Here is a 14,246-nt window from a genome sequence, read left to right as displayed (position 1 = left end):
TGGATGACAGCTTAGGTGTATAAAGGGCTCTAGCTGTTTCAACTTTGGTTGTCAGTGCCCTGCTTTGCTTCCCCCTCCTCTCTGCCAAATTTAAACTTAAAGAAGTGACTGATCACTTTACATCATGGCAGGAGTTCAGGAGTTGGGTTCAGGGCATTCTGCATCCCCATTCCAGCCATCCACCTCCCACTGTGTGCTTGCTCTCAAAGGCAGCACGTGGGTGGCGCTATTAGTAAGCCAGTCACAGAAGTCAGAGAAGCCCTGCTGATCTAGGCAAGGTGTGTCACTGTCACCCATCAGCAATGACAGCTCTCTCTGAGTCGACTGGGTCACAGGCAGAGAGACCAGTGCAGTCCCCATAACCCATCTCTACGTCCTCTGGAGGCCAGCTTGGCTTATTGGTCCTGACAGCCCTTGGGCTTTGACAGATGAGCCAGCAGAAGTCTTTAAGGCCAAAGAGGCACAATATCTGTTGAGGTTGGAGTCAGGTGACCACCATAGCCACTATCTCCTGATAGTGGGCAAGCCACTCTGGGGCTCATTTTTCTCTTCTGTCAAATGATAGTGTTAGACTGGACAAGGGCTGCATTTCTCTCTAGGCTTCTCTGAAAGTAGGGATTACAACAGTCCTTGTGTTGGGTTTTGTTTATTTTACCTAAGAAAGTGGAATGCTCATGGTCAGGAGTTCTCATTTGAGGAATGTAAATTTTATTTTTGATTATAAAAGTAATTCATGCTTGGTATAAAAAAAGTACAACAGTACAGAAGTATATAAAGCAGAAAGTAAAATCTCTTTGCTTAACTCCCACAGCCAGCACTAAGTTACTAGTCAGGCTGACTATTCCCCCGTCCCCTAAACAGGCTATTGGTGCTCCCATTATTTATCTTTCTTGAGGAAGCAATTGCGATTCTAAAAGTCAGTCTTTGCTGATATTAATAGTTCTAACAGTTGGTGAAATAGAAGAGTAACATTTGCAGATTTCTTCTAAAAAGTTCAAATTCCTCTTATAGCCCAAGTTACACATTCACATGAAGTAGTTATATTTCAGTACTTACAGAAATAACATACTATTTTTAGGATAATGTAAAGATTGTGAAAGACAGAAGAATAAAATACATTAAAATGTTTGTAGCAGTTTTATTGGTGACAGGAGTTTGGGGGATGTTCTGATTTCTTCCTAGATTGGGGCATTGCATTTGTGTTACTTGTGTAATGAAAAACATTTTAAGAAAAACATTCCTGATAATGACATACTAGTAGTGATATACTAATTTGGATTCAAACCAAACAGCGCAATAATGGATACTTACTAAATCTTTATTGACTAAACAGCTTAAATTATTACTGCTATTTCCTTCTAAGCTATTTTTTTCTGCTATGAATTCTATTCAGAATTAAAGATAAATGAATAATTATATTAGTAACTGTGGGAAAACTAACTTGTAAAACCTTCAAAACACTGAGTTCAATGCCTCAAATTTATTTATTGGGCAGCTATTATATACAAAGTACTGTGGGAATAGAAGGCTAACCCAAGGGCTCAGGTCTGGCAGGAGAGGGAAGACAAGAACCCATAGAGTCATATGCCAGATGGCCTGTTCGAAGTGTTATGAGATTATAAAATGCCAAGGAGTCCAGAGAAGTAAAAAATCATCTCTAAATAAGGAGTAATCAAGGAAAACTTCATGCAAGCAGTTGAATTTGAGCTTGGTCTTTGAAAATGGGTGGAATTCTTCATACTCAGAGATTGAAGGGGCCTTTTAAGTGGAGGGAAGGCAAACAGGCATGGAGGAGCCAAGATGAGGACATGTCAGGAGGAACAAGGAGTCTGGTTGGGCTGGAGCATATAGTATAGGTAGGAGAGGGGACAGATAAGACTGGCAGCAGGGTGGGGGCACTTGAATGTCAGGCTACAAAATCGAAGCTTATTGATGATGGGTGATCTTGGGGTGCCTTTGAGCAGGAATTGTGATATAATCAGTGTTGGCTTAGAACAGTTCCTTTGGTCAAGTTGAGTGTTAGGAAGGGGACAGTTGGGGAAGACAAGGATGGGAAGATGAACCCTAGATGAATGATAAATGAGGCCTGAGGTTGACAGGTGGCATCAGAAGGAAGACAAATGTGGCACTTTGTAGAAACAGGAACTTAGGATTCAGTGACATGAGTTCAAATCCCACTCTGCCTCAACATTACTTAGCTCCCTGAGCCTCTCTCTTCCTCTGCAAAATGGGCATATGTCATGGGGTTACTGCATGGTAAGCAGTTATTCTTGTAAGCTCAGCACAGCTCTGGCACATGGTGAATGCTCAGTGCATGTTAATGTCACTGACATATTACCTGGAATGAGAGGGAGGAAACTTGGTGTCAGCTCAGTGACTAGCAAGGGAGACAGTACAGCAGCCAGGAACAGCGCACCTGGAGGTAGAGACTGGATTTGGATCTCAACGCTACTTACCAGCTGTGATCTTGTAGAAGCTACTTAACGCCTCTGTATCTGTTTCCTTAGCTGTAAATGGGCATAGTATTAATACCTCCTCAGGGAGCTGCTATGAGAATGAAGTGACGTAATGCATGCAGTGTGCAGTTATGTACCTGTACATTTTAAGAGCCCAGTAAATGTTAGTTCTTGGGTAAGGGGTGGGAATGTGGAACTGAACAGATTTGCCCTTTCCTCAGCAGTGGCAGGATATACAAGTAGAGGGGGAGACACGCAGCAGGGGGTTGGACATGAGGGACTGAACTGGGAAGAACACTCAAGGCTGGAGTTAGCCAGGAGTCACTGGCACAGAGGTAGATGAGCCAAGAATGAGTGCATAAATTGGCTTAAGCAAACAATCAGACAAACCCAGAATAAAGGACATTCTATAAGACAGATGGCTGGGACTCTCAAAAATGTCATGGAAAAAAAAATAACAAGGGAGCTGTTCTAGACTAAAAGAGACAAAGTTATAATCAAAAAGTAATGAATGAACCTTGATTGGACCCTGGTTTGTTTTGTTTTAGAAAAGATAAGACATTTCTGAGACAATTGGGGAATTTTGATTAAGAATTATTTTAGAGGCTATTAGGAGATATATATGGTGAAATACTTCTGGATGAAATGCGATGCATGTTTGGGGCAGAGGGCCAAAAAATTAAGGCAGAATATTAACAATTGCTCAGTCTAGGTGGAGGGTGTATGTGGGTGTTCATTGTACTAGCAAGACAAAGGCTGAAAATAAATCATCATATTCAGCTCTTAAGGGTCCAGGGTAGGATGGGAAGCTGACCACTAGTGAAGAATTGACGTATGGGAGGAAGTATAGGCAGCAGGGATAACTGGCCCCCCCTTGGATAGTGTTCAGTGGGGGCAGCCTGTTGCTGAGGAAGAGTAGTCTGGGGAAGGGAGGGAATAAGTCAGAAGAAAGGAGAAACAATAATGGAGCAAAGGTCCAGTAACGGTGGAAGAGGAATGGATGGGAACAGAAAAAGAGACAGAGGTGGCCTCAGATGGGAGGGATGCCTTCCTTCTACTGTGGCCCAGAAGCGAGGATTGTGGAGATGTGGGAAACCAAGTTCCCTTCCTAACGAGGGAGTAGGTCATGTTTTGCTAGTAAGGGAGTGTGAGGTGGGAAAGTGGGGAAACTCACTACAGCTGACACTGGGTGTGAAACGGAAAGAAAACAGCTGGGGTGGGACAGGGTGCACTTGGTATGGTTTGCAAGCTGGGAGGGGAGTACACAGGGGTTCGCTCAGACTGCGCCAATGAGGCACTAGAGAGGACAGGGTAAAGAGCCGTTGTGGAAGCTAAGTGGCCCCCTTTTCAGAACTTCGTGCTGGGCAAACCAATTACCAAAGATTTATTCATTGGGAAAGGAGTAAAACTCTTCTTGGATAAAACGCTTTATCCTCATTTCCAAGCCCCCTCCACCCTGGGTTGCCCTGGCTGGTGTACAGACACGTAGTGTGATAGTCTTTGGTACACAAGGAAGTTTCTGTCCTTTCAAAGTCACCGCGGTACGAGACTCCGGGTGACCTAGTCTCACGAAGTTGCTCGAGCTGTCATTCCAAAGGCGGTGGGAAGAAAACCTGCTCCTAAAGGCCAACAGCAAAGGAGGCCACTGGAGCTTGTGCTCCCAGGCATCCTGGGGGGGCCACGGAGCGTTAGTGATTTTTGGTTAGGCCTCCGAAGCGCTTCTGAAGGCTCCACATTTGGAGATGTCGGCGGGCCTGAGATTCAGGTCCCAGGTGAGGCCGGTCCGCGGACCACACTTGGAGTAGCGCTGGCATGGGAGGGACTGGGGTCGCAAAGCGGCCACAGCCTACAGGAGGACCTTGGTGATTATGAAGCCGTCCCTCTCCCCCTCGGGCTCTTCTTTGAGCGGAGTCTGCAGCGGGGCAGAGGCGGCGGCCAAGGCGCCTTCGCGGCGGCTCACTTCCCGCAGCCGCGCCTGCAGCGCCTCCCTCTCGGCCTGCAGCTCCCGCCGCGCCTGGGCCGCCGCGCGCTCCTCCTCCTGCAGGGCCCTGCGCCTCCGCTCCAGGGCGCGCTCGCCCTGCTCCACGGCCGCCTCGCGCCGCGCCAGCTCGCGCTCACGCAGGCTGCAGCGCACGGCCAGCGCGCGCATCTGCTCCAGCAGGCGCGCCCAGTCGCCCTCGGCGGCCACGGCGGGCCCGGGCGGCGGCGGCGGCTGCGCCGGGCAGGGGGTGGCGGGCGGCGAGCGGCGGGCGGAGCTCTTCTCCAGCTCCCGCCGGTGCGCGCTCTTGAGGTGCCTCCACAGCGCCGGGGTGCCCGCGTGGAAGCCCGGGCCGCGGCTCACCTGTTCCCCGCACAGCCGGCAGGTGGCCCACTGGCCCGCGGCGTGGCCCGGGCGCGCGGGGGCCAGATGAAAGTAGCCCCAGGCCTCGCAGTATGGCGCCCCCAGGCGGCCGGGAGGGGCCGGGGCCAGGCCGGGGCACGGGCCACCCCGCGCCGCCGCGTCGTCCGGCCCGCCGGTGTCGTCCATGGGCGCCGTGAGCTCGTCACTCCGCATTCTCTCCGCCGCGCCTGCGTTCCGAGGGAGAAGGTAAGGACAGCCACCCGACTAGACACACACTCGCATGCACAACTTCGGCGGCCAGAGGTGGCGGCCTTTTTGTTACACATAAAAATCCGACGGTTCGTTTGCGGGTACCTGGGTTTCTTTTCCTACTATTAACGGTTCAGTCCTCAGGAAATGTTAGCCCTGTCCAGCCCTTCTGCCCTTAACTAGGAGCGCTCTTCAAGATCAGACGGGTCCCCAGCTCACAGGTACTGATACTAAGGAAATGGGAAGCACCAGCTAAGTAAGTGCTGTATGTGTGAGTTTTAACTAGTCTCCTTCGCTCTCTTTTAGAAAGGTTACTCTTCTCAGAGTAAGAGCTTCATTTTGTTTGCTGCTGTCAGTGTTAGGGAACTGTTGGAACGAGCCAAAAGGAAAGCCTTGGGAACGAGCGATTTGTTTCTTAAACTTGAGGGGTGTAAGTGCCCGTGGTAAACAGCCTTTTAAAGACCTTTCAGTGAGGAAATTTTTTTTCAAAATACAAGTCTCTGTTTTGTGACTTTAAAAACAATGTGCTTATGAGGAAAATGGCAGTACTAAAAAAACACTAAAATGTTTTAAAAATATACATACTTAGGAAAACAAATATACAAAGCAGTTTTCTGAATTTTTACCTTTAAATTAGTTGGTAGGCCATGTCCTGTGGGCCTTGGGGGTCCCTGTCATTGCCTCAGAGTTTCCAGCCAATGTCAGTTGTCAGGTAGCATGAATCCTGAGTTCTAAAGAACCATCAGCAGTGCTAGGAGTAAATTCAGAGGACAGGCAGTGAGTTAAAGAAATTCAGTCAACAGCCCCCTAAACAGATACCAGAATACTGGCTAGCACCATGTTATTCTAGTGTTCTTTTTTTTTCTCGCCCTGTCATAGTTGCTCCAGTTATAAAACAAAAAGAAGTTTTCTGTATTGCTCATCCCCTCTATATATTTAAAAGATAAAAAGCTTTGTCAATGCTTTTAATTAAGGAAGGAGATAAAAGTAATAGCTTCTTCTCTGTCCAGCAAATATCTGTGGTTGAAAGGATCCACACACAACCCAGTGACTATCATTGCAAAGTCTTTCCTATTAAAACAGTTTATCACAGAAATAACCTATCAAACAAAAAGGGATAGAAAAGGTGAAGTTTATTCTTCGGGACGTAACTTCACAAAGGACCAAATGTGTAATTCTAAACAAATTTGTTTTGAAAATTTAAAAATAATAAGAGAGCACGTGGCAGACTTGGAGGTCTTCTGAGAATTTATTTCAGGGGGAAAATCAAGGCCAAGATACATAGTGAGATAGCCAGTGTCCACTCGTACTGTCAGGTTTTGAACCAACAGCTGTGGAGATGATAAAGTTCCAGAATCTCTTTTTTTTTAACATAACTGGGAATGACAGAAGACACAGTTGGGAACAGGAAAAATAAGTTGCTATAATAGTAGTAGTGTTTAGTGTAAGCTTTTATTTCAGTTGCTAAGAGTCTTGTTACAGATACGTTACAGTTTTCTAAATCTCATTTTTCTCCCCACCAAGCTGTTCTAGTCAGGATCAGGCATCACGTTAAACATATCACTTATATTTTTCAAAAGGTCACAAACTTACCAGAATCATCAAAAAAGACAAGTACCAGTCCTCTTCTAACAAAAGAATTAGCTATTTACATATCTTGTGATACAACGGGCACTGATTTGAATATAGTTTCTCATGAAAGCCAATTAGTATAAAAAGTCTTTGGAAATTAAAAGGCTACATTTCCTGCAAGAGATTTACTAAATCCCCAAAGTCCCCAAAGGGGGAGTAATAGGATGAGGAGGGGAGTTACAATTTTCAAGGATAATTTTTTTTTTTTATGCTTAGTAAACATTATGGTTATGTAACATTATGGTTAGTAAACAGACCAGATTTTAGTATTAGAAACTGTTTTTGGTAACCTAAATTTACCTAAAATTTTTTCTTTTTTTTTTTTTTAGAATTTCATTTCTTCTATATTAGAATCCTCTCTTTACAGAGTTCCTTTTTTTATTACTAGATAGACACAAAGGGGAGAGAATAGGATTATGAATTCTTGTATTTTTATAAATTAAAAGAGATTTAAAGGTTTTCTATAATATCAAGACTATTGCTTTGCATTCTGATAATGCTTTCTTGAGCTGGGGGTTGAAAACTATATATAAGCTGCAGACTGTCTTACCTGTGCCAGAGTCTGAGAGTGATCATTACTGATGTGCCCCTAAAAGTGCCAGGGTGACCAATTACTGTCATGCTTTACCTCCCTGCAAGATGTCTCTGGGTTTCTTCAAAATCTGGGATGCCCAGAGGAGTGCCACATACATGAATGCCATCTGTCATAAGAGCGAGGGTGGAAACAAGAGTGAGAAGCACTGATTTTGATGTGTTAATCCTTTAAATTTAGTGGACTGCCTCATCTGAGCCAGGGACGCAGCACCGTAAATGTCGGCCAGCACAGCGCTGCCCCTCCAAGGGCGGCAGAGGGACATCCTCTGCCTTGGCAGGCCTTCACTCTCGGAGGTCTTAACCGGTGGAAGGCAGCACAGTACTGAACTGCCTCACCTTCTCAGTCCTCCGCACACAGCTACATCCTGGCTCAATACAGTCTTCTGTTCAGACTAAGTATCTAAACAGTGACCAGCAGTCTGTGGCCATAGGTCATCATAGCCTTCCTAGTTCTGCTGAACAACCCCTGGGCTTGTTTCAACTATCCCTACAGTACAGAGGGAGAGAAGCCTCCTAGTCAGCTATTTTGGCTTGGGAGAGAGGCCTCAGCAACTTCAGCCACAACCCTAATACACAAAGAGCTCTTACAAACTGACAAGAAAAAGACAAACAACCCAATAAAAAAAATGGGCAAGAAATACGAGTAGGCAAATGACCTAAGAACAAAATCAGATGGCCAAGAAATTTGTGAAAGATTCACATCACTTACATTCAGGGAAGTGCTATTAAAGTAACAGTAAGGTCTCATTTTAGATCCATCACACTAACAAAAACGAAGAGGTCTGTCAGCCAAAGCTAGAAGGGAGGCAAAGAAAAGGGTATGTTCATGCATTACTAGTGGAGATGTGGAAGCTTTTAGGAAAGCAGTCTGGCAATTTCTGTTAATTAAAAATAGATACAATCGGGGATCCCCTTCTTGGGAATCTATTCTGTAGAACTAAAAGTACTAATACATAAAGTAATATGTATTAGGATGTTTATTACAGTATTATCTGAAATGGCAAAAAACTGGAAACACGGGAATGCCTGTCAGCTGGAGAATGGCTGGGTAAATGATGTGTGTTCACATCTGGGAATATTGTGCAGCCATTAAAAAGGACGGATTGGAGCTCTGCTAGAAGACCTAGAGGGATTTCTGAAGGAACTCTTCAGGGAGAAAAGCCAAATGCAGAAAAATATGTATAATATGATGTCATTATTCTTAAATAATATACAGATCTGCGTAGGATATATAAAGATTATATATATATATATATGAAGAAAAATGAGGAAGATACACTGTCGGTTGATGAGTGGCAGCTAGTGTGAAAAGAGAAAGGGAAGAGGTAAACACAGAAGGAAGAGTAAAAAGGTCCTAAGAAAGCATGCACATTTGTGGATACATTTAGGTAGACTATGTATATGGCAGGATCTACACATAATGTGGAGAGCGAGATGGAGTCACTCACGTCAAGCAGTGATGTCATGAATGAGGAAAGCAGACAAGGGTGATGAGCTGAGAATAAATATCACTAAAACTCTTCACAGCCTGTTGGCACCCAGAAGTGATGACCAGCAAAGCCAAGAGAGCCTGGATGAACCGAGAACTGATGATCGGTAGAATCCGAAGTCTGGAAGGGCTAGACTGATCAAACTCCTTTAAAAAGGGAAGATTTTTGCAGCAAACTGTCATATTCTCCAGACACTGACCCTTCCACGTCTGACCGCATCAGAAAGGCAACTGCCACCGAAGGTCCTGCCCAATTGATCTCTGAACATAATAGAGATCCTCCCCTGCTTGAACATACTAAGCAGGAAGCACTGAGTGGACCCACACCGGTCGAGACCTCATCTCAGCTGTGTGCTTGTAGACTGACTTTGCATTGGGTTCATTAACTTACCCTATTTTATCTTGTTTGTTATGTGACTTTTATATTGTACTTTGGTTTGTGTGTTGTATATGAAGCCAAGGTAAACGCGCAGTGAAATGTCATTGAGTTTGGAATTCTGAACCTGCTTTTACAATTATGTTAACCTTGCTTTATGATTCAATAAAGCTGACATTATGGAAAGACACAATCTGTGTATACGCCTTCATAGAGTAGCTCCCCAACAATGTAAATACAAAGTAATTTTCTAAAACAATCCTCAGGCCCGTGAGTCCATGTTGGGCCAGGCAGCCTGAACTACGGAGACTGGAGAGGACAGTCCCGTGAGGCATAGCGCTGCCATCTGGCCCTGGAGGGACCCCAGTGTGTGAGGTTGCTCGGCGTCAGGAGGTTTGCTGGCCCTGCTTGAACAGAAGGAGATTCTGTATACATAAGAGATGGAGGTACCTGGGAGGAATGCCCACCTGCCCCATCTCCCTGGCACAGGCAGGCACTCAAGGGATGCTGCCTTCAATGCAATGAACTTGACTACTTTTCTTAGACCCAGCTCACTAAATCCCAATCTCTCCATCTGTCAAGGAAAATGATAAGATTATCTGCCTCTAAACCTGTGGCTGAAATCAAATAATGCAAATGATTTCGCTTTTGGATTCTCCAGTGCTATATAACTTCAGGGCATGAACAAAAAGAAGCTACCAGTATTTACTGCTCAGACACACCCACATTAAGATCTTAGTGGCTAAAGGCAGTGTTATTTCTCTCTTTGACATTGTTATTCGGTAGAGTAGACAGTTTAAGTTGGAAAAATTCTCTTGAGGATTTTTTAATATAAAAAGCAAAAAAGAATCACAGATCCACCTTCCCTCCCCAACCAAATTTATTTTCATTTCGTAAATTGACTTTCATGCAAAATAGGTCGCTCCTGTCTCAGGTAGAAAATAATGGGGAGGTCTGGTTACCTGGAGCCCTGCGATATGTATTACTTCCTTACCAAGTAACCAAGAAAAACGCACACCTATTAACTACATGGTTAGCTAACATGAAGAAAATGAAAAATAAGAGCTCCCTTAATTTTTTCTTAAACAGTTTTTAAATTACCAGAAAGGTGCCAGTGAATGTGATTATTTTGCTTACAATCCATTCACTCCATCCACTCTCATTCAAATTGCTCATTGTGCACCTGCTCATCTGAGATCAGACAAGGGCTTGCTGCCTGCCCAGGATGCCAACAAGAGAACCACATATTCCATCCCCTCCAGAAGCTCACGGTCTGGTGGGGAGAGACGCTTCCAGCAATAATTCTGATACATATGCTAAAGGTCAGAGCACTGTTCACTCATGAGGGTGAATTCCATCACGCGATGTCCATACTGAGGAAAGGGTGGGTCTTGGGGGCCCTAACACAAATGTTCAAGCAGACACTCCTGCTTCAGCATCTCTTCCCTTCCTGACCTCCTTCAGGGCCCCAAATTCACAAAAAACACATTGCCACTAGTGCTGACTCTCATAAAGTTCCAATTCTTTAGTCTTATAACTAGGCTTCCAAGCTCCTATTTTAAAAAAATATTTCCTGATGCTAAATGAAAGTAGCTAGCATGAAATTAATTTAATAGTGGAAATGTTTTAGTCCAATTTCGGGGAAGGGGAAAAAGCTGAGAGAAGAGTAGATTTTAGTTATTTCATGGAAGAGGGGAGAGTAGTATTGTTGGTACCACACCTCTAAACTCTCCCATAGTGAATTTCATTTGAGTATCCATTATCTGGAAGGAATGGTAAGTTTAAGTCTGTGGAAGATAATAAATTCACATTAATTATTTCAAACTGCATTTGAAGTTTTATTTGCAGTTCTCCAAAGTCATAGTCTTCTAATAATCTATCAGATTAAAACCCAGACTCTTCAGTATCATTTCCCTGAATACCAATATAGAGAGTAAGGGAGATCAAAACCCAGATGAATAATTTGTGTAAATATGGGTGTACATACATATATGACTGTAACATTAAGAATCATCCTATAAAATACCCACGGAAGTTAATTTTATTATTTTATACTTATGCTTGAACACATACAAAATATTAGGCAGGCTAAAGGCCAAAGAACGAGGCAATGTTCTCAAAAGGGAATAGCAAATGAACTATAGCTCTGTTTGTCCTTCCACAGCCAAGGCTAATCACTTCAGATGGATTAATCTGGCAGAGTTGTAAACAAATACCTGACTTTGAGCCTGGGTCTTAGGTAAGAAATTCACACTAATGTGAAATCCACACAGACTTGGGTGGAAACACTAAAAGCACCATGGAGAATGGGGGCAGGGATTCCTGTTTGAGCATTTGGCTCCTATTTGGCTTCTCCTCTCCAAAATGAGAAACATTAAGAAAGTCTCATTTACTTCACCCACCAGTAACTTAAAGCAGAATATAATAAATAATTAGCCTTGACAATTGAAATATCAAGGAAACCACAATTCATTCACCTGTTACTTGTCCATCTCTTTGAAATATTAGTTTACTACCATAGATTCATCTATTTATAAACAGATCCAGCCAATCAGAAAAATTAGTCTGGAATCACGAGGCTGAAGACTTAGATGAAGTGAAAAAGCAAAAAAATGCCTCCAAACTGTGAAGTGTGGATACTTAGCTCAGGCAATACAGGGGTAAGTGTGAAAATATTTAGATAAATGTTACACATGGACTGTAAAAAATGTACTGGACCCACAGCTAATTGTATGATGAGTCAGAGATGTTCTCTGAATGTGTTAAGCCAAACTCTTAAATACCTCTACCATTAGCTAAAAGGCCAGATGTATTCTGTTAATGCATTTTTAAAAATGAAAAGCTTCTACCCTAAACTGGACCTTTATTTTAGGTCTACATGACTTTAATACATATGTTCCTCAAAAGAAGGGTGTTGATTCATTTTGTCTTGTAAAACGCATACTTTAATATGAATTACAGGAATTTAAAGCTGCCCTACTTTGAAGTCCTTTGTAATACAAAGAATTTTTAATTGAGAATTACCTTGTTTTGGCTCTTGGCCATTTTACACATTGTTGCATACTTTTTATTGTCCTTTGCCTCAAGCCAGTTTTGGCCAAAAAGAGTGTACAAATAATACATGAACGCAAAGTGCATAAAATAATTACCCTAATTATGTCAATTTATTAAGCTTTTTTTACAATAGCTTCTGTTTAACACCATATTCATGTAGTCTGGGCTAATTTGAAGTTTGGATAGTAGTTATTTTTTTCTTTCAAGAAAGGAAAAATAATTTTGTTTGGTAAGCTTCCGGCATTTGGCTACTGTCAGTAGTTACAGCAAACTGCTTCTCTATACTCAGAGAGGATCAGAAAATTCTTTTGTTTGAGCACCATGGAGATGGGGGCAGGGATTCCTGTTTGAGCATTTGGCTCGTATTTGGCTTCTCCTCTCCAAAATGAGAAACATTAAGAAAGTCTCAGAGAAAGAGCACACTACAGGGCATGCAACCATTTGCCACTGTTAAAAGTCTGACTGCAAAAAGGCAATTTTACTTAGGAGAGCAGATGATTTTCGATATTCTCAAATAACTTTTTTGAAAGGAGACTGGGAGCAAAAACGAGGTGCTGAAAGAAGCTGAACAGTGCCTTTAGGCAGAATCCGGGGCCACATGCATCTTTTATACTAGGGACAACCTGAGCACAGAGAAGGAAGGGCACGTCCGGCAGCCCGTGCGCAAGCCAGCCTGTGATAATAGCGCACAGTGGCGTGTGCAGGTTGCTGGCTCACCTGCGGCCCCCGAGGCCCGGGACTGGTCCCCGTTCCCTTCGCCGCCCCACTTCTCCCCCAGCCCCTGGTGGGCCGCGACCCGCCCAGGCCTCCGGGAGCGCGGCCGCCTGCGTGGCGGCGCACACTCACCCCATCACCCCCAAAGCGCGGCAGGAGCAAGAGGCGGGCTAGAAGTCTGGGATCGCGGGTCCCCTCCAGGATCCTCGCAGACATTTTGTTCTGTGCAGAAACCTCCGCGCGTCTCCCTTAAAGACACAGCGCTCAATTCACGCATCTGGGGGTGAAAGGGGGAGGGTAACATGTGACCTATAGGGGAAAGGGCTGGAGAGTCACTCCTTAGCCATCCAGGTCCACGAGTGACAGACCTCGTTTGCCAAGGTTTAAAAATGATGTAGTTGTTTAGTGCTTTTTAAAAATGTAATTTTTATTTTATACTTATACATTAACCTTCCAAGACCTGGATTCCTGTCTTGAGTCTGAGTGCAGTTTGCATCCTTTCAGGTTCAAGGTATCTGATGGTTCAAGTTGTTAAAAGAAACCCGCCGAACCAAGGTCTGGACAGGGCTCGTTGGTGTTCTAGAACTTAATAACGCTAGTGTATCAGCTTTCGATGGATTATGTTGAGGTAACAACGCCTACAACTCGGTGATTTACAATAAGAAAGATTCATTTCTCAAGCAAATTACATCTGCTACATCTATTCCACTAGTTTCCTTTACTCCAGGCTCCAGGTTGAAAGATCAACTTTTTTGGGGGGATACACTCACTTCACCGTGGGCTGGAACCAACTTTAGGGAAGAAGAGTCCTGATTTGTAGTGTTTGTTATTTCCATGATGTAAATACTCCCACCGTGGCTGATTTCAAGCTACTTTTAACAAGTTTAACAAGTGACTTGCCAAATTTCTGGAAATGTTACGATCAGCTCTTATACACCACCTGCACATGCTGCTCTTAAAACAAAACAGCTCACATTCTGAGCACCCCAATTCTGTTCACATTTTATTGGCCAAAGCAAGTCATATGGCAAAGCTTGCTGTCAATGGGGCCAGAAAGTGTACTCTCAAAAAAAAAAAAAAAGAAACCTTGCAAGTCGTATAACAATGGGCAGAGATTATATAATCCTTTTAAAAGGAGGACAGGGAATTAGTGATTACAATATTATAATCCACTTTACATGCTTCGGTTCAAGTAATTTATTTTCAACCTCATTTTTTCTATAAATTAGAAAAATGTCTAAGTGTCAAAGTCCATTAATGGAGTTTCTCCCTACCATTCCAAGAATGGTTTCAGAAGAAACCGGTTGGGTATCTTAAAAGGGATAATTTTGCAAAGTGAAA

General features: G+C 43.7%; 2 protein-coding genes and 1 non-coding gene across 4 annotated transcripts in view; 1 reads left to right on the top strand and 2 right to left on the bottom strand.

Moving 5' to 3' along the window:
• Nucleotides 1–9,330, top strand: part of AGGF1 (angiogenic factor with G-patch and FHA domains 1) — a 53,929-nt gene extending 44,599 nt beyond the window's left edge. Inside the window, exon 15 of the mRNA XM_036090144.2 lies at nucleotides 8,800–9,330. The gene's annotated coding sequence lies outside the window, so the exon portion shown is untranslated. The remainder of the gene's footprint in view (nucleotides 1–8,799) is intronic.
• On the bottom strand, nucleotides 686–13,170 carry ZBED3 (zinc finger BED-type containing 3). 2 transcript variants are annotated; one of them, XM_036090151.2, is made up of 4 exons: nucleotides 13,038–13,170; nucleotides 7,229–7,379; nucleotides 5,673–5,797; nucleotides 686–5,024 (listed from the first exon to the last, which is right to left on the bottom strand). In XM_036090151.2, exon 4 carries the CDS (start codon nucleotides 5,008–5,010, stop codon nucleotides 4,303–4,305), a length of 708 nt encoding a protein of 235 aa, XP_035946044.2. In that variant the 5' UTR covers nucleotides 5,011–5,024; nucleotides 5,673–5,797; nucleotides 7,229–7,379; nucleotides 13,038–13,170; the 3' UTR covers nucleotides 686–4,302. The 2 variants fall into 2 exon arrangements, with proteins under 2 accessions (XP_035946044.2, XP_035946043.2); XM_036090150.2 differs by lacking the exon at nucleotides 7,229–7,379.
• Nucleotides 7,486–7,623, bottom strand: LOC118534363 (small nucleolar RNA SNORA47). Its single transcript, XR_004916638.1, has one exon. It is a non-coding gene; the product is annotated as a small nucleolar RNA SNORA47 (small nucleolar RNA).
• Nucleotides 13,171–14,246: the final 1,076 nt, after the last annotated feature.

The sequence above is a fragment of the Halichoerus grypus genome, chromosome 2 (assembly GCF_964656455.1).
Source record: "Halichoerus grypus chromosome 2, mHalGry1.hap1.1, whole genome shotgun sequence".
NCBI classification, from domain to species: Eukaryota; Metazoa; Chordata; class Mammalia; order Carnivora; family Phocidae; genus Halichoerus; species Halichoerus grypus.
The sequence above is the reverse complement of the archived record's forward strand: the minus strand, read 5'-3'. Positions and strand labels throughout refer to the sequence as shown.

Coding starts and splice junctions, on each gene's coding strand:
- ZBED3 (XM_036090151.2), bottom strand. CDS start 5,010: ATGCGGAGTGACGAGCTCACGGCGCCCATGGACGACACCGGCGGGCCG.